The following is a 24,676-nucleotide window of genomic DNA, read 5'->3' as shown; positions in this document are numbered from 1 at the left end:
GGGAGGCATGACAATGTAAACAAAGTGGTGGACGGTGGTGCTGCGTGAGTCAGCAGTTTCATCCTCCTCGTCCTCCCGGGTCTGGCCGCTGCTCTCGTCTCCCCGGGCTCAAGCCACCCTTGCTCTACCCCAGAGATGGAGAGAAGGACCGTCAAGGTGAGTGAGACCTGTTATAACGTGGGTTAATACGGGTGCCGTCAGGATGGGATGGTCTAATCTCCCAGCCTAGGGTAGACCCGGGGTGAATGGGTCCGATGGAACACCATATGGTATCATGTTTCACGTTGGTCCGGAGGTCTGGTACTAGGTCGTGCAGAATGTAGGGGCTGAGTCTCAGGGTCTTCAAGCCAAATCGAGCTTTATGTTGGAATTAGTACTTAGATTAATCTTTGGTTTGCATAAAACTACCCAAAGGTACTCTCTGAGATGGAGAGCCAGCCATGTGGCATTACACTTGACATCTGTCTTTCATTGAATAAACCAATGATAATTTACTGCTTAAGCCATACTAAAATTAGATTTGAGTATTGGGTACTTCTGTCTTGGTAGGATAGTGCTTTGAGTATAGAGCTGAAATTGCAGAACATCATAATATTTTTATAATTTAAGATAATATGGTATTGGTGAATGCTGTGAATATTAAGAAAATTGTGGGGTTTATGTAACAATAGACATAGCACATGTAAAACAATTTTTCATAAATTCAGAAGATTCAACCAAACCTCCATAACATTAGAGATTTACTGTACTTTTAAACAGTATTCAAGAAAAACTATACCAGATACACCCATGATATTAAATTAAGCCTTGCTCTACTAGCTGCAGATGCATGTCAACAAACAGATGAGAGTTTGTCTGGGCATTTACATCATCACTCAACCTTCCCACAAGTAGTTAGCAGCAGACCATGTTAATGATGATATGATTTAAATTACACGTCTTTGCTGCATGGAGAAGTTGAATGATGTTTTCATAGGTTTTATTGATTTATTACAAGTATTTATACATTAGTTGATTCCTCATTTTCCTTGATATTCATAACTCTTATTATTATTGCCTTATTTAATGTCATAGAATAAGATAAAATGCTCAAAGTCACACTCAGCAGAATTTATTTTGTTCTTTAACTATCATCGTGCACTACCGTTGCAGAACAAAATCTTTCAGTGTCCAAATCAAGGTTTGATGCATAGCGGAACTGGCAGTTTATGAAGCAGTTTATATTAGTAATCCAGTTGAAGTGGTTATTTGGCTAGAGGAAATATTAGCTCCAGTTGATAAGATGGGACTGTGATGATACTGTTTACCTTCCTTTTGCCTGTTAATTACTGAATTTATTGTTGGTTCTTATCCTGTTTTGTTTTTTGAGTTATGCTATAGGTAGGGGGTTAGGGTTCAGTAAATTTGATTGGTTAGACTGTTTTATACAAACAGTTTCCTTGCACTTCAAAGTATTGATAGATGAAAGCTCTTCTATAGTTGCTGGGTAAAGTGGAAATAAACTTTTTGCCTATCAGAAATGATATTTCTGTGAATATCAATATTTATAAAAGATTTTCTTTCTTTGGAAAAATTGAATCCAGTAATGAAGTAACACAAGGGAGAACACTCAGTACTGCCAAAATGCCATTTTACCTCCCAGTTCCATCATGCTGGCAAAATTACTACAAAAAAAAAAAAAAATCCAGATTTGTTAAAAGAGGAGTTTTTGACTGCTCACCATTAACTTAAAATAACTTTTCATTTGATAATGTACTGTTGGTGTACACTTTGTGGACCTCCCAGCCACTGTCTCATGTATTTTGTAAGGTATGTTTAACCCGTTTTAGATAGATTATTTAAGGAAAGTTGTCTCCCACAGATGATAAATTTTTAGCCGTACTTAAAGTACTAAAAAGCAAGTATGTCATATACACCCTTTCACTGCTTCCTCCATGCATCATATTATGTACTGTGAAGCTACTACTCTTTGTATAATATGATGTTTTATTGGCTCTTGCAATCATTCAACATCTTAGTTCATGTCTACTTCCTTTAATTACCCGTAGATATCACTAGCAACTTAATGTCATAACGGGAACAATTCTCCTATCTCAGTCACCCACATACCATCAAGTCAGTTTGCATGTCTTCTGGGCATGATTCCATATTTATGTGCTCATTATCTTACATTTAGAATAGAATAGACAGTTTCTCTGGTTTCAATATTGCTATTTTTGGTGAAAAAAAGTTAGATGTTCATTTATTAATGTAAGCAAAGTTTTGTGTATTTAACTAACGTATAAAGATATGTATATATATAGAAAATGTATGTGATAAGTAAAGGGTGTAATGTCTTTAGGCGTGTAAAATGAAACATCGCACCTGGGAAAACACTATAGATATCGTATACATGCTTATATAGATAAGATACAACCATGCCATGAGCACATCCCCCCCCCCTGCCATTCCACTTATCACCCACTTACACCTGCATAGACAAAAGTATAATGCTGCTTTGAGTATTATCTTGAATATGATATAGGCGCATGAAGTTAAGGGAAGGATAAGTTTTAGATTTTTTTAGTTTGTTTTGCATACTTAGGATGGAGAATTTCTGGGGAATTGCACAGTTAAAGGGTTGAACAACCTCAGCCATTTAAGAATAGTGCCACTTGGACATTTAAACTTTGGCACATCACTAAGGCCTTTAAATTTAAAATAAAAACAAAAACGAGAGGGGAGGATTTCCAGCCCCCCGCTCCCTCCCCTTTTAGTCGCCTTCTACGACACGCAGGGAATACGTGGGAAGTATTCTTTCTCCCCTATCCCCAGGGATAATATATATATTATTTTATTATTATTTTTTATTTTGCTTTGTCGCTGTCTCCCGCGTTAGCGAGGTAGCGCAAGGAAACAGACGAAAGAATGGCCCAACCCGCCCACATACACGTGTATATACATACATGTCCACCCCTGCACAATATACATACTTATACATCTCAATGTACACATATATATACACACACAGACATATAAATATATACACATGTACACAATTCATACTGTCTGCCTTTATTTGTTCCCATCGCCACCTTGCCACACATGGAATAACAACCCCCTCCCCCCTCATGTGTGCGAGGTAGCGCTAGGAAAAACACCAAAGGCCCCATTCGTTCACACTCAGTCTCTAGCTGTCATGTAATAATGCACCGAAACCACAGCTCCCTTTCCACATCCAGGCCCTACACACTTTGCATGGTTTACCCCAGACGCTTCACATGCCCTGGTTCAATCCATTGACAGCACGTCGACCCCGGTATACCACATCGTTCCAATTCACTCTATTCCTTGCCCGCCTTTCACCCTCCTGCATGTTCAGGCCCCGATCACTCAAAATCTTTTTCACTCCATCTTTCCACCTCCAATTTGGTCTCCCAAATATCTTTCTTTTTCTTTCATACTATTCCCCACTTCCTGCGTTAGTGAGGTAGCGTTAAGAACAGAGGACTGGGCTGATAGACTGTGATGATAGATAAATCAGTAGTTGGGAAGGCCATGAAAACCAGGGAAGATGTGAGGTTGAAATTTTGAAGTCAGTGAAACATGTCTAGGAATCAACAGAACATATGAAAATCTTATCTAACTTTTTTAATTTTCACATATACATTCAGTTATTTGATGTTGCATGCTTTTGTGTGCACACACACATTCCAGCACATTATTCCCCTTATTGTGTGTTGCAGCCGATTATATCATTATTTGTATATTTTGACTATATCAAAGAAAATTTAGGAAAATACTGAAGTATGATTAAATTTGTGAGGTTTTTATATGTGTTGAGTTTTATCCTAATTATATTCTTTTACTCTCATTCTGTTCACACACTGTGCTATCATTTCTTATATTCCAAGGCTATATTTGTAACTGACCTAAATTGAAATTTTACTTTAAACTTTGTATTAGATTTTTGCATAATATTCTGTACAGATACTTTCATATTCAACAATATTGAATAACCTAATTGGGTAATGAATTGAATGGTATGGGAAAATATGGGGTTAGATAATGTAAAATAGTGAAATTTATATGTAAGAAATCAGCAAAACATCAGGAGTCACAAGTGTTCCATGGAACCCCTTTCGAGTTCTTACGTTAGATGGCATGTAGTTTTTGAATTTTTATTTTACTCTGGAATGTATTTGCATGATCGTTGTGGCACATCCTTTTAACCTTTTAAGTACTGTACATGTATGTACATTGTACACTTGGGACCAGAGCCCTGTAGACATGAAATATACTTGCTTATGTTTCCTGCCCCATTTTAGATCTACCGGGGCAGCCTCATAAGCCATATCAAATATAGATACCATATATCACTAGCAGTAATAACAATTCATCCTCAGATTTTTCACAGCTGTTAGTTACCCCACAAACACTGTAGCTAAAGGACACATATTGGAGCATGCATCTGGCAGCTGTTAGTGACACCTATGTATCTGGCAGCCACAAACATAAACACAGTAACATCGGAAAAAATAAGAAGCAATTTTAATGAAAATTAGTGATGTAGGAAGAATATGATTATAATGATGAAGTTTATGAAGTTTTATTTGGGCCTTGTGATGACATTTATGTGGGAAACTGGCTTACAAACTGTTATACCACAAAGGAATTACAGTTACTAACGAATGAGTTTTTCTCTTTCATATTTTGGCTTTTACACATTATATTGAATTTATATATGAGGTAATTTTTCTTATTTGTAACATTTTATATTTTGGGAAGAAAGCATTAGGCTAGGGGAATGTTAAAATAGACACAGCTTAAGAGTGAAAGGATTAAACATTTTTAAGTATTGAGCTTGAAAAATGAATATATGAAGAAACACCACTGTAAAGTACAGCACTATGATTTCTGTAAAACAAGTAAAACAGTGTAAATCATTTGTCTTTATAAGGTTGAGTGAAACTACTATAGCACAAGTTGTTTGTATATTAACTTAAGTTAGTCCTGTAGAAAGTGGTAAATTTATATTGTAGCCAAAACTCAGTGGTTTGCAGATTTTGTTGATATAATCAGTCTTCATATGTGCATGTTTATATATCCATTATTATACTTTATGGCTGCATGTTATGTTATAAGCATCAATTTGATTCATCTCATTGATGTATGGAGATTTATTATCAGTGATACATGTAAAAAGAAATTTTAGATTTACTTTTTCATATGCCTTAAACTTTAAAAGATCCTTGTGGAATGCTGGCCACATGAACTGTACAAAGAGACTGCTGCTTGTGTTAGCATCTAAAGATTCTCTTGTATTACAGAACCAGGATTGATCTGTTTAAACAAAACAACTAGAAGTTTAGCCTACCATCATACCAGCTTTCCAGAACATCAATGATGGTTAGTGAAGTGACTGCTCGTTTGTCCTGTTGTGATATATTATGTAATACAAAGGAATGTGTAGAGTTGTCTCAATTTTTGGCACTAAGCTTGCATTAAATCAAATCATGACAGTAATATGATAGTACTGTAATGGATTATATTTGTAAATTGTATTGGAGTTCATAACTTTTTGATCTTAATATGCAGATTTAGATCCCAAAAAGCCTGCTTTGGTTACTGACACAAGTAGCTGACTCGAAGGTATTTAACTGAATCACCAACACAATGCTATACCAAGTTGCAGTTGGAAATGTATAGACTATTGGTATAGACTATTGATACTCCCGTATTTATATTGGTATTTATGGTTAGGAAAGAGATGTAGTACTTCTTTAATTGCAAAAATAAACTGGGTTCATCACATGCAAATGTTGGTAGGAGGATGAAGGGGACAGTTTGTTTCTTAAATTTTGATAATTCATATCATTGTGAATCACACCAGACTTTTGTGAAAAAGATGATAAGCGTAATCAGGTCCATATGAATCTTACAACAATTAAGAAAAATGATTTTTAGTTTGATGTTTAGGTCACAAACATCAGCCATATGTAGTTAAAAGATCCTGGTAGATCATGAGAAAATATAATTCACTTGTATAACTGTTGTTATTTATATAGGAGGGGAGTTTTTTAATATCAATCAGAATTGGAGAAATGGCAAGAGCTGGTTCTTAGAGATAAAAGGCTGTGGCAATTTAATCATAGTTTATGAATATATGGGATTTAGTTCACTCATTGTTTTTGTAAATGGGGAAACATTTTTGAAAATAAATCAAATCATATTGAAGGAAAATCTATACATGCCAATTTTATCTTAGGATTATTAGACAACAGTGTTACAATTACAGTATTCAAGCATCTGTAACTTTTGATGAGAAGTTTAGGAGAAGCATGTCAGAGATAGAATGTTAGCACAAAAGGTTCTCATGAACATGGGCTTAGATATACTTTTCTGTTGGTTTATTAGTTGTCTAGAGAAAAGTAGAAATGACTTTGTAATGCAGTTGGTTTCAAAAAATGTTCTGATGGCTGGTCATAAGCTTAACATAGTCCAAGCTGTCGGCCCAAGCAATAAACACCTTATTATATAAAGTTCTTTTTTTTTTTGGGTGACAGGTTTATTTTGCAGTGAACAGCTCTTGTTTATTTGAATCATTATATATGTTCAGAGTTGATTACAGTACACTGACCTGGTATCATGTTAAATCAGGTCAAGGGAAAGAAAATGAAAGTGAAATCTTTGATTTGAATACAGTTACCTCAGCATATATGTACATATAATGTCCATTGGAAACTAGTTTTGTCTAAGATAATGGAATGTGTCAACTTAGCATAACCTTTTAAATGTGGTAAAGTTTAAAAACAAATGATGCATTTTCATTTGGAGCTTTTTCTCTGCAATTCCTAATTTGCTGGACTTATAAGCCACATGGTGAACAAGTATATCCATGCCAGCTTAGTGAATAACCAAATTAATGAAGCTGACGGAATTGGTCATTGAGACCCTATAAAAGATGTATGCTCTTGGAGGTGTAGGGTTCAACTTCACCCTCAGGATTTATTCACAATTAAGACTTTTAAAGAGGTATCTATGGCAATGAGTTGGGTCTTGTGAAAATCTGAGAAGTTGGAAATGAGGCATAGGAAAATATTAGCGTAGAATGACTTCTCCCTTTGATAGACAAATGACAGCAGCCCTACAGGAACCCCCCCCCCCCCCCCCCCCCCCCCCCCCCCCACACACACACACACACACACACACACACACACACACACACACACACGAAAATCTATTATTTCAGACTTCAAAAAAAGGCCACATTCGTTCACACTCAGTCTCTAGCTGTCATGTGCAATGCACTGAAACCTCAGCTCCCTATCCACCTCCAGGCCCCATAGACCTTTCCATGGATTACCCCAGATGTTTCACATGCCCCGGTTTAGTCCATTGACAGCACGTCGACCCTGGTGTACCACTTCGTCCAGTTTACCCTCCTGTATGTTCAGGGCCTGATTGCTCAAAATCTTTTTCACTCCATCCTTCCACCTCCAGTTTGGTCTCCCACTTCTTGTTCCCTCCACTTCTGACACATATATCCTCTTTGTCAACTCACTCATTCTCTCTATATGTCCAAACCCTTTCATCACACCCTTTCCTGCCTTCTCAACCAAACTCTTTTTATTCCCACACATCTGTCGTACCCTTTCATTACTTACTCGTTCAAACCACCTCACACCACTTATTGTGCTCAAACATTCCATTTCCAAAACATCCACCCACCTCCGTACTACCCTATCTATAGCCCATGCCTTGCAACCATATGATAATGTTGGAACTACTATTCCTTCAGACATACCCATTTTTGCTCTCTGAGATAACATCCTCTAGTTTCACACATTTTTCATCGCTCCCAGAACCTTTGCCTCCTCCCGCACCCTGTGACTCATTTCCGCCTCCATGGTTCCATTCGATGTTAAGTCCACTCCCTGATACTTCACACAAATTAATGAAGGTTAAAATTCCATTTAACTCATTGAAATTAATCATGAGGGGTTTTGGTTGAATTAAGTCTGATGTCGAAGACCATAACCCACGTATTACATGTCATCCCTGGTTTTTTACCCATACCTACAGCCTTTAGAGTAGAATGGGTCTGATTTTACTCCTCAGTTCTAACCCTATCTCTAGTGTGTGCAGTTTCGATAGCTTCTCTTGAACTGTTGAGCAAGTTTTTGCACTGGAATACATTCAAAAGGGTGGATAAAATTATGAATAGTACTGATAAATCAAACAAAAGAGTAAGTGTTGTAGTTTGACAAATTAATGACAAGACGAGTTGTTTCACCCTTAAGAGTGCCAATATCTGAATGACCTTGCCATACATTTACTGCACCTATCTGTTTCACCCACTTTTTACTGAAAATTAGTTTGATATTGACCACTTTTACTATTTATATCCGACTATCAGTATTGATTGTCAAAACTGTTTGTTGTATAGTACTTGCAGATTAAATGTTCATTTGAAATTAGCCAAATAATTTGTGTAAATTTTACTTGTTCATATGAATTTTTGGGTGTGTTGCATCTTACCTTTACCCCTGGGGTTTAAAGTATTGAGGTTTTAGTGTATATGAATGCTTCACACCAGATGAGCAATAAGGGTTTACAGAAATAAATTTGTTATAACTCAGAGAGTCATGTTAAGTGCATGCATGAAAAAATAGTTGACATTGGATGAACCATTTTAAGTGAATATGGATAACAAAGGTTCTTTGATGGTCATTAAAATTTGTGTGATACCGTATATACCCATGTAGCCATCAAATATTTGAGAGAAACTTTGTAGTCTAAAACTGGGGGTTCGACTATTTCAAAAATGATGTTTGTAAGAGTTAGAAATGCACGGCCAGTTAAGAGTCCTCAATCTTAAACAGACATCCATTTGATATAAAATAATAAAGAATGGAGGAACAAAGAATTTTCATCATTATTAAATTTTACAAAGCAACCATCACCATTCACAGTCCTTTCATTACAATAGTCAAGGTCTAAGCTAGCTTACAAAGACCTTACTACTAGTCCACAGAATGAGGCAAAGCTGTAACATAAAAAGAATATGGAAAAATGTATTCAGTATTAAAATGTTATGGTATTGTCTTATGTTTCAAAGAGGATAAGTAGTAAGGTGTTCTACCAATAGATGGCATTATAGCCAGTCTGGAGATTTCATAGATGAGGGATTTGTTTATAAAATGGTCTATAGTGTTAGGCTGATACATTGTATTATCAAATGTACATAAGTTCTAACTTTCTGTAATTTACTGACTCTTTTTAATGTGTATGATGAATGAGTTAACATGTTCTGTAATGTGTGAGTAATTTGATGAGTGAAGTGGTCTGAGTAGTGTTGACAGTATAGCCTATGTTTGTCTTTGAAAGTAGACCACTAATTTTACTGTAATGTTCATGAAAGATTTCTGATCTAAGTTATGAATAGAGAACTGTACTTCAGGAAAACTAGAGCCATAGCCAGGAGGAAGCCCAGTGTTCCCTTAGGGGAACCAGTGTTCTTTGGCAGGTAGCAAAGGTGATGACATTACTCCCTAGACAGCGAGGGTGTTTGTGATTAATGAATGACTTAACATATACCATAATGTATTAACAATGTAGTGAGTGAAATAGTTATGGTATTGTTGACAAAACAAAGTCTGCATTTACCTTTAAAACTTTACCAAATAATTTTAACGTTATGTTATTGAAATATTGCTTAATTGCCTTATTAATGGAGAACTGAACTTCAAGAAAACAGCAGGCCCATAACTGGGGCAGAAGGGCAGTGTTCATCTGGGGTAAAAAGTGTTCCTTAGGGAAAACAGCATTCTGGGGGGCAGTGAAGGTGGCATGCACTGTTCTGCCAATGTATAACTGTATTTTAGTCTGCACATTTCTGTAATACCTTTTTGTTTATAAGTCATATTGTGATGAAAATTGGCATCCCAGAAGTGTCTATAAAAAGAAAATTAGTTTTGGTTGGTGCTTTGGTACCATTGGGATTACCAGCAGACCATTTAATAATTTGTTTACCAACCATACTTACCCATGTGGATGAGGATATTGTTGCATTTTCAACATAATGTTTTACGAAATGGTTACTGTTTTATTTATATCATTAATACAGATATGTTTTTCATGTATAACTAGATAATGCATTAAGTCCTGCTGAATGAGACTCACCTCCCCATAAATAATCCTACATATGGGCCTCTAACATACTGTGTAAATGTGTTAACTAATTTAATTTGTCTACAATGGTAAATGGAGTTTTCTTGTGTCTTAAGTTTTATTGTTAGATTAGTAAGCATTTTTCTCACATCACTTCAGTGTTCTTAGGCCTCTGTTAAACTGGGGTCAGCTGTTAAATGAGGTATATGATAAATGAAGAATATTATGGCCAAAATCTTGAGTTACGGTTACTTGAGATTGCTGGTTACTCGAGTATATACGGTAAATTAGATAAATCTTTTATTTCTCTTCATACTTGCCTAGATTATAAACATGCTTTGTTGTAGACACAGATGATTTTACCATTTTTTTTTTTTCTTAGTTTTCTTCAACTTCACCAGGCTTGGTAGATTTCCTAGAGTTATGAGATATTTGTAAATCACATACATATTCCTGATGAATTGTTGCTCTCTGAGTAAGCCAACCTGTTTTGTACAATATGATGAAGTATTCTTCTTTTTCCTTTTTTTTATCATTGATGTTGTTTTCCACACTGATGTGTGATTTCACAGAATACCTCCCTTGCTGGTTCATCTCTGCACGCCTCAGACAAAGAAGATGCCTGGGTATGAATCACGCACTTGTGTTTGAAGACAGATATTCAGGAGATGAACTAAAGTCAGTCAGCTTAATACGTATTCTGTCTCTGAAAGTGCTTGCCTATTCAGTTGTTACTGTACTGAGTGGGGGAATATGAGGGAAACTAATGATGTAAGCCTTGATGTTGAGGGTAATAATGTGGGTATATAGAGTTTATTGATGGACTTCAGTACATCTCTTGCATATGCTGGTGATCATTTCTGTTTTTGTATGTGAGACTTGCTGTAGAACTATCTGCCTACTTTGTTGTCAAGTGTGACATTCATTGCTGTTAGTCATAGTTATTGCACAAGTTTCATGTGAGAGCTATATCCTACCTGACCAGTCACATTGAAGACTAGTGAGAAGTCTTGCAATGTGGCCGTTAGCAGTAGATTGATCATGATAATGTTGTACTAAGTAGCTCATTAAACTTATGACCTGGAATGAGCCATTTCTCACCTGAGCATAATACTGAACACAGAATCTTCTTAGAGCTTGTGTAGCTTACAACATGTTTGAACTTTAACTGACACTCACATATCCTGAATCTCGTTACTTCTGCCCTTTCTACTACCAGTAGACTGTTAGTATCTCCTTTTAGGGTCAGATAATCTTGTTCAAATGATCTCTCTTGGTTTGTTTATTCTTTATTTAAATACTAATATTATTATGTTTCATGTTCAGTTGTATTTTGGGATAACAAAAATCATAACAGTAATCTTATATTCCACCTTTCTGACTGATCATCCTTTTTAATTGTGGCAGCAAGCAGCCCCAATGTGCATTAAGGATTGTCTTAAAAGCACTTCTCAGTTGATGTTAGATAATAGAGTTAGCTCTAGCTTGTGTGTTTAGGCTTTGTTTTGAAATAATTTACATTGCTTTTCTTCAGATTTAAAAAAGTCTGGGAGTGTTTTGTGTGATCAACTTTGCTGTGATAAGAAGTGACTTCTTAAGGACAGGTGACTTATTGAAAAGGAAAGCTGCATTAGGATTATGAGTACATGAACATATATTTTTTACATTTAAAGGTGAAATAAGCATGAGTCAAATGAACATAGTTTGACACCAATTTACAGAAAGTAAACCAGTGAGAACATTGTAGGGATGGACAAAGTGGCCAGATTCTTGCTAGAAAACTTACTTAGAAGGGCTGTAAGGGAAGGAAAGCTCAGAAGCTGTTGTCAGAAGTATTAGTAAGTACTTTGGAAAGGGAATTTTATTTTTTTCTTTCGCCCTACATGCTTTTTGCTATTTATTGCTTTAGCAAAACAGTGCCAGAAACAGACGAAATAATGGCCTCATTTGCTCTTATACCACGTTATCTGTCATGTAAAAGGCACTGAAACCAGAGCCCACCATCCAAAGCAAAACCCCACAGATTGATTCTGTGCTTTCACCTGACTGCTTTTCCCCATTTGTGTTAGAGCCAGTTAGGGTATACATTGTGAGTTTGTCTTCCTGCTTGATGGAATGCATAGAAATGGTACAAAGACTGGAGTTTAGAGGCCAAAAGTATTGTATCTAAACTAGAGGATATGAGCCACAGGTAGATGATAGCGGCTTTAGCATTACCCACAATGGAAAACAATTACTGTTTTCATTTTTCTAATGTATGTATCATTGGTTTAAACACTTTACTCTGAGAGACATGTAGATCTGTCAGGGAAAGTTCACAGGGAGATGAACTTGGTACTTTTATCATAAGAAAGAAAAAGTAATGGGGACATGATTACATCTTTGAGCTTTCAAAAGAATATTGAAGAGTTCTTTAAAATGGATAAAAACTGGTTAGCAAGAGAGCATAAAAGATTTGAATACACTACTTCTCTTGTAATAGGTTGGAGGATGGATGGAACAAGCGAAGTGAAAAAATGGTGAATGCAGAGTTTGAGAAAGTTCAAAAAGTTGTATGATAGTAAAGAAAGCTTATAGGTGGTGTTACACAGATATAGACCTTTTTTTTATATTGACAGACTCATGATGGTATTGGAGCATCATTATACCACTTTATTGTATGATAGGGTTGTGATTATCAGGGCAACTACTCTTTTAGCATTCTATCTCTTAATTAATTATGTTTAACTGAAGAGCTGATTGCAGTTTTATATGGAGGTAAGTATTTCAGGGTATGTGGTATTTGAGTTAACTGAGAGTGCAATTGGATATACAGATTCTTGTCATCTCAGTATGTGATCAGTGAGAATTCACAGGCTAAATGCTGAAGACATAGCTGATCTGTAAGACAGCCTGACTTTCTAAATTGTGTGTTCTATTTTGTCTATCACATAAAAAATGACATGCTAACATTTTCATAATTCATATACAGAAATCTTCGGTACTTCAGAATAGATTTAACTTCAGATTATGCTAAGAATTTCATTGTAGTTATAAGATAACTATTATATGAAGCTTTTTTAATAACATAGAGGTATTAAGAACTTGAAACTTGTGCAGAAGAATTAAAACTTGTGCAATCATTGCAAAACAATAAAATGATGGCAGATTGGATGTCTGTGCAATCATTGCAAAACAATAAAATGATGGCAGATTGGATGTCTATAGCTTTTTCTCATGAATATCATTGTCTTATTTGATTGGTATAGAAGAGCATGCTTTACAGAGATTTCTTTGCATCTGTGTAAATTGGCCTCAGGGAATGAATATGTCTTAAGTGTGTAGGGTTAAGCTGTTTTGTCCGAAGTTTTAATGCATGTAGGTAAGTGATGTGCTCATTTGAAAAGGGAACTTATTACATGTGAAACTTGAGAGAGGTCAAGGGATTAACAAAAATTTAGTTCAGAGTTGTCTATTTGTTTGCTGGATGTTTGCTTAAGAATTGATGATATATAGTAGTTATGGAAGAAACTAGTTTGATGTTTGTTGTCTTCTGCTTCCATCTTAGGCATTAGAGGACTTTGGAGGTAGTAGGTTTCTGTTCATGTATTTGAGTTGTTGTTGTGACCTCAAAAACAAGTCATCTTTCAGTCATAAATGGCATTAATTTTATATGAAAGGTAAATCTAAATTTGCTGATGGCTGGCTGTGATATTTTGTAAAGGTTACCGAAATCTTATTGAGAAAGATCTTCTTATGTGTGTCTGCATATATATATATATACTGAGTTGTGAATGGGTTATTTCAAATTCAGATTGACTATAGGTTACCATTGTCACAGCAGTGTTGCATCTTATGAGGTACTTGGTATATTTCTGTGATTTGTGAGCTGTTGCAATTTTTCAGTTATGGAAGTCAGCATGGAAAGGTGTTGTTGATGTGCAAAACATATGCTGGGCTGATTTCAGTAGTAATTGAACTTAACCTTCTTTTTAAGGTTAGAGAACTTTATCATATAGGAGAAAGTAAATATTTTGTCATAATTACATCAAATATGTATAACACGAGGGGTCAGGCTAAATTTACTGATGGATGATGACCCATGTATAAAGGGCATGAAGATTGTTGGAAATGACATAGAACATTAGAAGTGTTTATTCTTATTCATACAGCATCTTTATTCCCTGAGGGTCCTCTGACCTCACTTTTATTTCTGTGGATTCTAGTTTGGCATCCCCCTTGAAATACCAAATTTGACACTGGGAAAGCTCAAAGGGTTCATCTTTATTGACTCACTGGGATGGGAACTACATCTCTTGTTGGGATAACTTTTGTTGTACTGAATGCACAGCAGATTTTGTCTGGTGGGGATGGAGTCCTGCATCTCATCTTCTACATCTTCCCACTCCTCCCAATCATGGTTTGATCTCTCTTGCTTTGATGCATGAAAGTTTTTCCCTCCCCTGAAACACATCATACTTTCACTTCTTTTCGAAATCAGGGCAAAACTGTTCTTTGCAGTCAGGTACACCTTCATTAAAAGAATATGTGCTGACATGATTTCTTTCATTAATGACAGATCTCCTTTGGTCCTTAACCAAAAACTTCTCCCACATCTTCTCTAATTCCATCTTTTCAACTCAATTCTGACCATATTAATATGTTGCTAACTCGCCAACTGATAAAGCTCCTCTTTTTGGTAACTTACTTTTCTCAAACTCAGTTTTGGATGATTCAGCCTCTAATCCTCCACTCCCATCTCCTCCCACTAAACTCATGCCATTTCCTATATTCTCCTTGCACAAATATCTTTCAAGTACTTTCCCAGCTCCAGGTGGACAAGTTTTGTGGCTCAGATGGCATACTTCTTCAAGTTCTAAGGGAGTGTGCTTCTGAGCTAGCATCAATCCTTGCATGCCTGTTTCACCTCTGTCTAGAAATCCTAACATTTCTGTCTGCTTGGAAGCATTGCATGGTGCTACACATCCTTCTGAAAGGAGTGAAAGGAGAATGCTCTAACCCCTCCAACTGCTACCGCATTGCTGTCTCTTCTGCTCTCTCGAAAGTCTTTGAACCTCGCCTGAATGCTTACTTTCTTAAACACTTACTGGCCTTTATTTTACAGATCTTTACCAGGGAGATATATTACCAGTACTACTCTCCTGGGTATTGAGGGTCAGTGATGGCTGTGTAGTGAGTCAGCACTACAATAATTGTGAAATTGCATTCTTTTGACCCAGGTAGCTGTTTTTTCATTGTGCCTTACATACATGTGGACTGCTGGTGTTCTGTCCACAAACATACAGTCTCTCCTTGTCACACACAACATTTGATTCACACAACTCATTCTTTATAACTTTATTTTTTTTGCCTTTAGGCAAAATGATAGGAGCAATAGGTAGGAGTATTGGTCGGAAAACTAGGCAGGAGCCTTAAGTAGGAAAAAGATAGATAAGATAGAAAGTTGGTAAGAACATAAGGTAGGAGCATTAGGTAGTAGTAAGTTGAAGCAGTAGGCAGGAACAGTATATAGACACAATAGCCAGAAGTAGTCAGTAGGAGCCTGTGAAACACTGCACCAGCATTGCCTTCTGCAAGTGACCTGTTAAGGGTAAGGCACTAATAGGCTGAGAAGTGGCATCAGAGTTCACCAGTTATGGAAATATCCTCTTGTAAAGTGGATAAGAGTATAGGAGATGTGATGAATCATAGCTCACTAAGTCATATCTCTAGGTATTTACAGAGGTATGCCTGGAAGTGATGGCTGTCTTGAGATCCATCCTTTAGTCATTAATCCCCACTTCATCCAAGTTGAATGCAGTATTTCATTAGATGAGCTGGAGGGTGTTGGAAAGAAAGTTTGAAATTTACTAAAAGTGTTGTTTTATTTGTTTTTCATTCACCCTTTTGCTGTGGCTGGTGTGTCTGATCAGAATTCTTGAATCACCTGCCTGTACCATTAGGTGAAATATGCAGACATTAATGCTGATGATGGGACCCCATGCATTATTACCAGTTGCTACAGCCTAATTTTTTCCATACATATGTCAACTTGTGTGAAAATATCAAGGAGGCCTGTTTGAAATATGGACTTCTGGTTACGTAATAGTTTGTGAAGCTGTGGAACTTACAAATTAGAATAGACATTAGTAATGAAAACAATTAGTAATTATACTTATTTTAAACAAAATTACCTCCAAAAATACCTCACATCTCATTACATACACCAGACAGTATTCCTGGCATACCCCATATGGCTGGCAGTGGAGCAGGTTAACTTAAAAGGTGCATTGCGCAAGAAAGCAGTTTTTCACCAGGTTGAGTTTTATATTATTTAGATTAGAAGATTGTGTTCTAGTTAATTGTAATAAAGTTGGAGATATAGAATAATTGAGAATATCCCACAGACAGGATGTACAGTGGATATTAAGACTTTCACAGGGAAAAGTTTAACATTTACCCTTATTCATATATTAACCAGCTTGTTGATATTTTAATGTGTGTTGGAGCTGAACATAGAAGAGAATTTACAAAAGTAAGTTTATGAAATGGTATGTTGATTTGATAGGGTTATGTTTTGTTCACCTGGTCTGAAACCATTGCAGAATTGTATATTTTTTAAGATCCAAGTAGATTCAGCTTATTGAGAAGCTATATTCAGTGTTTTTTTATTGTATGAGTATATTATGCTCAGTATGTTTTCTAAATTTCTTAAGAAGCAAGTGTCATTATGAAAACTTGTGTGTGATTTGGATTCTGAATTGGTAAAGATTTTCATTTTATACTCAGAGATGTTATATTGTTGTCTATTGACACAGCCTCGTTATCACTCATGTAGGTACTTCAAAGTCATTATAGTACCGGAAGGAAACTAGCTATTTGGAGATAAATCAGGAACTAGTTTTCACTGATTGAAAGTGTAAGGGTCCTTCTTTGTGCATCAAACATTTATAGAGAAGTGGATATGGATAGTAATCATAAGTTATGTAAAACATATTAAGATTGAATACAAGCAGCATCAGCTCTTGCTAAATTCCATTTAATCATCTTTTGGCATGCACGTAAAAGTATTGTGATCATTATCCAACACTGGGACTCCTTTTAAGGAATTTCTGTAGCTCTGAAGCTGCGCTATGTGCAGGAGCAAAGAAATGGGCTCTTTTGGAATGAGAAGGTCCTTGACATGACTCTACTCCTTTCCACCAACTCACAATGGTTCAGCCTTGCCAAAGGTGGCTTCCCATTCATGGTGTCATGGTATAACCCATTAGAGGCTGAGTCTCATAACACCTATGTGAAAGCACATGTTTTCTGTTTACACATGGGTTTGTGGATTAGAGAAACTAGTTTCTGTAACAGTTGGAGTCTGCATCTTTTATAATTTGATGATTTATCATAGTTTAGGGTTGTTGTAACTTAGTGGGAAGAATAGTATGTGATGTATCTTAATGAATTATTTGAAAAAAGGTTATTGTTTTTTTTGTAATGAAGTTTGTAGATTTGTTCAGAGGTGGAGTTTAAAGTGGGATATGATAAGTGTCTGATAGTAAATTGGTTATGTTCAGTTCTTGTTACCTTCAGGCATGTTGATTCTGTTATTATATTCGGTTATTGTTATCTTCAGGCATGTTGATTGACTTATTATATTTGGGGCATGTTACTCTCAGATATGTTGCTTTCATAAACGTAATTCTCTCTTTTCATTGTCATGTTTTATCTCTGACCCTTAATTAATTTTTGCTGTTTAAATCAATTGATAATTGCCAGTTGGATTAGAATACAGGGATTCGTTTTGTCTTTTTTATAAGATCAGCAATTGGTGAATGCTTTTCTGATCACTCAAAGTTGATATAAGACTGAATGACTGTGCTTATGATTGACATATGAGTGGGCAAATGAGTGAGATAATTTATCAGCAATACTTTAGCATTTCTTTGTTCATTCCCATATTCTGATGTGAGTATTTGTAGGGGTTTGTAGAGCATGATACCTTATGACCCAGTATTGTTATGTAGTGTAGATATAACTTCTCTGTGATAAGCATGAAGTTTCTGGTATAGTAAAACCAGCTTATTTGTACTCTGTATAAAGATCATGTTTGGTTTGGTTTTAGATTAATGTATGCCAACCGTCACCCATAGACATGCACCTTTGAATATATTCGATTGACCCTTGATATTCCAATGTAATAATTGGGTCTGCTTTTCGTATAAGCCACTGGTTAGATGATCTTATATCAAACAGAATTTGTACTGAAAAACAAGTTCTTTATTTTTGAAGATACCCTAAAAGAGGTAAGGTGAACAAAGAATTATTACCAAACTCTGCATGTGACTGATTACACCTTAATGAGTAAGAAATCACCTTTGGGGAGGCTCTATCATTGTCATCAGAAGAAAAGGAAAACAGTCTTATCGAAGGACTCATTGCTGCAAAGGAATCTATCATTTCCTTACACCTTCCTGGAGTGCAGCTTTGAAGCAACAGCAGCCCCCATAAAAGAGATCCTGGAGTTGTATGATTAAACTGTGAATAAAGGAATTATTTGATTATTTTAGGGGGTGATGTACTGTCAGTGGACTGAGCTAGAGCACATGAAGCAGCCAGGGGAAACCATGGAAAGATCTGTGGGGACTGGTTGTGGATAGGAGCTGTGGCTTCAGTGCATTGCACATGACAACTAGAGTGTAGATGTGAGTGAATGTTGCCTTTCTTTATTCATTCCTTGCACTACTTTGCTAATGTGGGAAATGGCAGACTAGTATGAAAGAAAAAGATTCTTCATATTGATATTATATGTTATTTGATAAAATCTGAATATTTGAATGCCTATTCTTGGGGCTTTTATGTGCTGCAGCTAGATGTGTTGTTGGGTTGAAAAAGATTGGAAAATTAAGGGTCAGAATTATGTGATCACTCTCATCCTTTACCTGCCATCTAGTATGATAGCCCATGATCTCAAATACCTTTGGTTATGTAATCTTAAACTCACTTTTGTATTTGCATTATCCATCCATCCATCCATCAGGCATAGCACTTTTTCTGCATGATAATATAGTTGTGTATTATTTATTTTGCTTTTTACCATAGGAAGCGCTATGTCTCAACATTAAGAGGACTGACAACTTTCAGGAGAAATAAGGCCTACAGATGTGTGGACTGAGAAGGATAGACTGTGCTTATGCACACTGGAAACAGCTGTTTGAGACAGAAGATGGTTCAGGCAGTGTTAATCTTTTTCACTGCTTTACTTTCATCTTTATCCCTTCATGTTTTCCAATCTACTTTTGCTTCTAGTTGATGCCTGCAACAGTGAACACTTACTTGAGCAGTTATTTCAGTTTGATTCTTTGTAATAGTATTTCCTAATCTGGGCATTGGTGGATTCTGTCAGGAGGTGGTAACGCTGCGAATAAGAGGTTATCTTTAAGGAGGGTGTATCATTGTTAGTAGAAAGAAAAAACATGGCATCACAGAGGACATTCTTGTCCCAAAGGAGCCCACTTTACCCTACTCCCATATGGAACATCCTTGAAGCTGTGTGTTCTCCATATAAGGTGTCGTGGCATAATAGTATGAGACTAGTATCCTATTTTTTGTATGAGGTCAGGTTCATTTGCAGCCATGTTTTGAAGTTTGAAGGTTAGGCTACATAGATAATTTTCCCAAGAAAAAATAAAAAGACCCCAGATAATTCACAGTTTGTACAGAAGAGTGAGCATGACTCTTTCTATCACCTTTACTGAGTACCTCTAACCTTCCCAAATGGCCAGCACATTAATTAGCAGTCAGTTATATTTTGTCATCAAGGTCCATTAGGTGATCATGTGCAGGCTCTTATCTTCTAAGAAACATGTAAACATTCTGCAGGGACAATGTCTGTAACATTTCTTGTTAATTCCCTTAAGTCATAGGACATACCTGCTTTTGTTCATTAATGATGATGTGTGTATCATGTAATTACTTGTACTCTTATGACTTTTTGGTTAAAGGTAAATACTGATCAATTCATCTCATAGTGGTTCAATTTTGCATTCTTGTAGAAATTTCTCTTCAGAGATGTATATAATGATATTGTTGCAGTCTTGATAGTTTTCTAGCATGCCTAAGGTGTAATTGCCATAGTCGATTGCCAAGATTTGCAAGAGTCAGTTTCTCTTTTTGAATTAGATCAAGAGTAGTTAGTAAAATGAGGTTTTATCAAGTTTAGTCTTAAATTGATAGAGTATTTAGTTGAGAATCATAATTGTAGAAGAGCATTAAGACATTTTACTTTAGCATAGGATTGAAACGGATTCCCAGGGTAATTTAAGTCAATTTCATTTACATTAAGTTTGATGATATATGATTACAAGTTAATTAAGTGTAAGTATTGGTAAGGACACTTTCATTATTAGTATTTAGTACTGTTTCCCTTGACTCTTGAGGTCTTCATTCATAATATGGTATAGAGGCATTTAATCCTTAAATGTGTATGGTTCATGGCAGTGCTATGTAAAGATTTCGTTTCTTTGAAAGTGTAGGATTCTGCAGTTCAACTTTGCTGGGAAAGGTTTCCATATCCATAAACCTGAGGTGGATGGAACAAGTTTCTGCAACCATAGCAGTCTTGAATTCACACTGTATGTGTAGTTGAAGTGAAGCCATTAGACCTAACCACTTTGCAGTTATGTGTTAGAGGGAGTTCTGTTCTTGGTAGTGTTTATGATAGGAAATGTTTTTATCTCCTTTAGTTGAGGGTCATTTTAAACCTTCTCTGGTTAAATAATTCAGATATCATGTTGCAAACACTGGCATAACGTCATTACTTCCTTGTGCACAGTAGTTCCTTTTCCTCTTAGGAGGGATTCTTCCTTTTAAATTTTCCATGTATTACTTCCTCATGGAAGTAATACATAGAAAATTCACAGTGAAATCATTGTTGAGGAAAACAAAATTTTTCTTGCATCAATTGTGTTAACAGCACAAAAATCCCTCTCTCTCCCTGTTATGGTTTGACAGAAGTGTGATGCACAAGATTAAAGAGAAAATCACTGACACCAGATGACATCATGCATATTTCTTAGTGAATTACTGTTATTGATAGGAAAATATGTAATTCATAAATGGAGGAACTGCTTCTGTTTTCCACTGACATGTCATTTGATATGCTCACTGCATGTTACAGTGTGTTCATTTTGGGGACAAAGTCTGCTGATATTTCAGTTATCAAAAGAGTACATTGATTCATAGCTTTCTTCATGAGTTTTTTAATGGTCTTGTAATTGTTGTTTTTTCTATTCTGATGATTCCTTATGTGCCCACATCATTTAAGGAAACATTTTTTTTCCATATTGTCCTGTGTTCTAATTATCCACTGTATACCCCTCTATTATATTTTACTGATTATCATTTTGAAAAAGTCTTGTTTTTTAAGAAAATGTTTATTTTTCAGTGCATCAGCCTTCTATCATACTCATTATTGATGCTCTAGGATGTTGTGTTAATGTTCCATGATAGCTCCCTGATAATTTTTTAAAGTGAATCTCCTTTCTGTAGATCATTTTGATATTTCAATATTTGTCTTGAATGGATTTTGTGAATAAGGTAAAAGCAGAACTACTAGTAAGCCTTTTGACCAGGAGCCCCCACTTTCACCACCACCATGTGACATCAGTGATGATGAGCTAGTCAGTATTAGTGTACGGGACCTCAACCGGCAGTTGAAGCTTCGTGGTCTCTGCAGGGAAGACATAATCAAGATGAAGCAACGACGGAGAACTCTAAAGAATCGAGGCTATGCTGCCAGGTTAGATAATGAAGTCATGTTGTTTGATAATCAACTTTTATGAGTGCACATTTAGGTTTTCTCTATGCATGAGAGTGACTGGGGAAAAAACTTCCACACAGTAAGATTTTACCACATCATGGTTGTGTAGGGCCTTCTTTTGTCTTCCATTTCCATTTGCTCTATTCACTTAAAAATCTGCACATAGGAAATTAGGCCTCTGTGCCTTTTGTCTGCCTGTGGGATTGGGGATCCAGTTCTTTAGAGTTAATTCTTACAAAAATTTATGCCTAAATGCACGTGATTTACTTCTTGGAAATGGAACTGGAGTTAGTGAAACTGAATTGATGATAATATGCATCCTGCTATCATTCTATTCACCTTCCCACTTCATTATTTTTCCTTTGACATATGAACATCTGATATCTTTAGGAGTTTTTTCCTTCTAAACTTTTTTAGAGTATAATTTTGAAATTTTATTCACCTACAGGTATGGAACATGACTGAGATCAGTTTCTGTCGAAAAAGAATTTTCTTCATGATATTTATTTTATATAGGATAATTATACTGAATGCTCATGGTTTAATGGACTCAGGTGCTAGAGTTCTAGTCATACCAATTGTTTTCATAAACATACTGCTGAGGATAGTTTAAATACTGTGTTTATGAGACTATATACATTACTAAATCAACAGTGAATATAATTTTCGTTATAGCTTGGAGGAAAACTGTAGCCTAAATGGCCATGGTTGGTAAGGTGAGTCACTGTAAGAAAGGCAGAATTCTGAGGTTCCTCTGACTCATAGATTGTTCTTGCTTGAATATCCATCCATGCAAGTTCACTGAAGGTTTTATCTCTTTTGTTTGCCCACAATTCAATATTTCACTCAGCTTTACCTTTCTTTGGGTCAGAGTTTTTGTGCAGTTTTTTTAAGTTCACTAACTCTTTGTAAACATTTGAAACAAGTGTGGAGATCTTCAGTGAGTTCCCAGATCCTATCCAGAAAGTTTCAGAATTTATTAACAAGGACATGAAAAGCAAGGATATGTTCAAGGCCCTGAGGTTACTTCTTAGGCCACATTCTTCCTGCATCATAATGCTATGGATGTATAGCTAGTTGTGAGTGAAGTGAATTGTTGGAAAGGGCCACTCTAGCAGTTAGCAATCACCAGGGGTCACTCTCCACAGTAACACATATTTCCAGTTACACATAATTGTATATGTGCATTTTTTCTACTTGTCTTTCAGTTTTATGTATGTAAAGAAGTAAACCTATCACAGACATACTGTATGAAGATAGAGATGACTGTATGCTTTTAAAGATATTTGAAAAGATTTTAAGGTTGAGGTAATACAGCACCAGCATTTTGTTAAAACACATCAGTTAGATGTTTAATTTCCATAGATATTATATTTCACTATCACTTGTAATGTTCTCATGTTTGACATATTTCTCATTACAGATTTGCTTGTACACTTAGGCTACATACTGTAGTTTTAGAGACTGTGAAATTAACAGTGAAAGAGTCTTTCAACTTAGTATTGTATAGTGACCATGGTAAATATAGCCCTGTTCTGAGTTTATTTATGTCATGAGCAGGTAGGGATGCTATTGGGATTTATAGGAAGTAGAGGTTACAATTTTTGGTCGTACATTTTAAAAAGATTGATGAACATGCAGCTGGCTTCCTTTGCAGCCACTCTTAATGTATGTTTTCTTTTTCCAACAGCTGTCGCATAAAGAGAATAGAGCAAAAGGATGAATTGGAATCAGAACGGACAACAGAACAAGTTGATATTGACAAATTAGTAAATGACAACCTTAGTATGAGAACAGAAATTGACAGACTCTATCAGAATTACGAAGCATTGAAAAAGTTTGCCAACCAGAAAAATATTCCCCTTCCACCGGACTTGGAGTCACTTTGATCTTAATTTAGGCAGCAATGTGTGTTTCATAGGAAATTCTGCTTGATCTATAGGGCACTCAGGGTGTTTGTGGCATATCTAATTGGGTAATGTTTGTCAGGATATTCCCTATATTAGTGAATTCTCTGTACATTCCAATTTTGGTGTTCTGTTTTTCTCTGGTGAACTAGTATCGAGATTTTACTCAAGGAATTGGTGCTTTTTTTATTTAACAAATTGCTGCCGAAGAGATTTTTATAATGTACAGTACTAAAGATGCTCCTTAATTTAGTGTTCTTTTTAAGGGAATGCTGGTTGTCATATGTGAATGAAGTACTGTGTATGAAAATGTTATTTTTATGTGTGTATTGAGTAATGGTCTTTTTATAGGTAAGAATTAGTTATATTTGATGTGTCTTATATATAGTCATAGACTAAGCTGGTACAGTTCAAATCTTGTAAATTAAAGTATGGAATGTAAGACTTCTATTTAATTAACCAGATATTAAGGGTAATTACGACAACAGTGATGGTTTTCCTTTGTAAATAATGGTTTGCAATTGTACTTTTCATTTAGAACATAATCATATTTCCATGAACTCCCTGAACTTGATTAATTGTTTCTCTTCAAAACAGAAGTATTAGCATATACTGCAGTGCCTCTTCTTCTCTCACCCTGCTCTTCCTTGTAATTACCATGTTGCAGTTCCTGCTAATTTTCACATCCTCAAAAATTACAAAATACTCTTCTCATTGTCATTCTCTACTTTTTCCATTGATATGAATTACTGCTGTTATTGTCTACTCTTCTAGCTCCTGAATCAGCAGATTTTATTCAGTACAGGAAGAGCCCACACAGTCTAATTGC

At 35.8% G+C, this 24,676-nt stretch overlaps 1 protein-coding gene across 9 annotated transcripts; it reads left to right on the top strand.

Moving 5' to 3' along the window:
* LOC139766502 (transcription factor MafK-like) lies at positions 1-24,289 on the top strand. Of its 9 annotated transcripts, none has more exons than XM_071695174.1 (5): positions 1-156; positions 5,310-5,388; positions 10,725-10,778; positions 21,756-21,919; positions 23,631-24,289. In XM_071695174.1, exons 2-5 carry the CDS (start codon positions 5,383-5,385, stop codon positions 23,827-23,829), a joined length of 423 nt encoding a protein of 140 aa, XP_071551275.1. In that variant the 5' UTR covers positions 1-156; positions 5,310-5,382; the 3' UTR covers positions 23,830-24,289. The 9 variants fall into 9 exon arrangements, with proteins under 9 accessions (XP_071551275.1, XP_071551274.1, XP_071551271.1 ...); XM_071695173.1 differs by having other exon boundaries at positions 21,753-21,919; XM_071695170.1 differs by having other exon boundaries at positions 10,709-10,778; positions 21,718-21,919.
* The last annotated feature ends 387 nt before the right edge of the window (positions 24,290-24,676 follow it).

Source organism: Panulirus ornatus, chromosome 58 (genome assembly GCF_036320965.1).
Source record: "Panulirus ornatus isolate Po-2019 chromosome 58, ASM3632096v1, whole genome shotgun sequence".
Taxonomy (NCBI): Eukaryota; Metazoa; Arthropoda; class Malacostraca; order Decapoda; family Palinuridae; genus Panulirus; species Panulirus ornatus.
This window is presented reverse-complemented; position numbering and strand designations above follow the sequence as displayed.

What these genes read in the sequence shown, in the direction of transcription:
- LOC139766502 (XM_071695170.1), top strand. An exon ending in CAGACAAAGAAGATGCCTGG is followed by an intron (nt 10,779 to 21,717) that starts GTATGAATCACG and finishes TTTGTGAATAAG; the next exon opens with GTAAAAGCAGAACTACTAGT. An exon ending in AATCGAGGCTATGCTGCCAG is followed by an intron (nt 21,920 to 23,630) that starts GTTAGATAATGA and finishes TTTTTCCAACAG; the next exon opens with CTGTCGCATAAAGAGAATAG.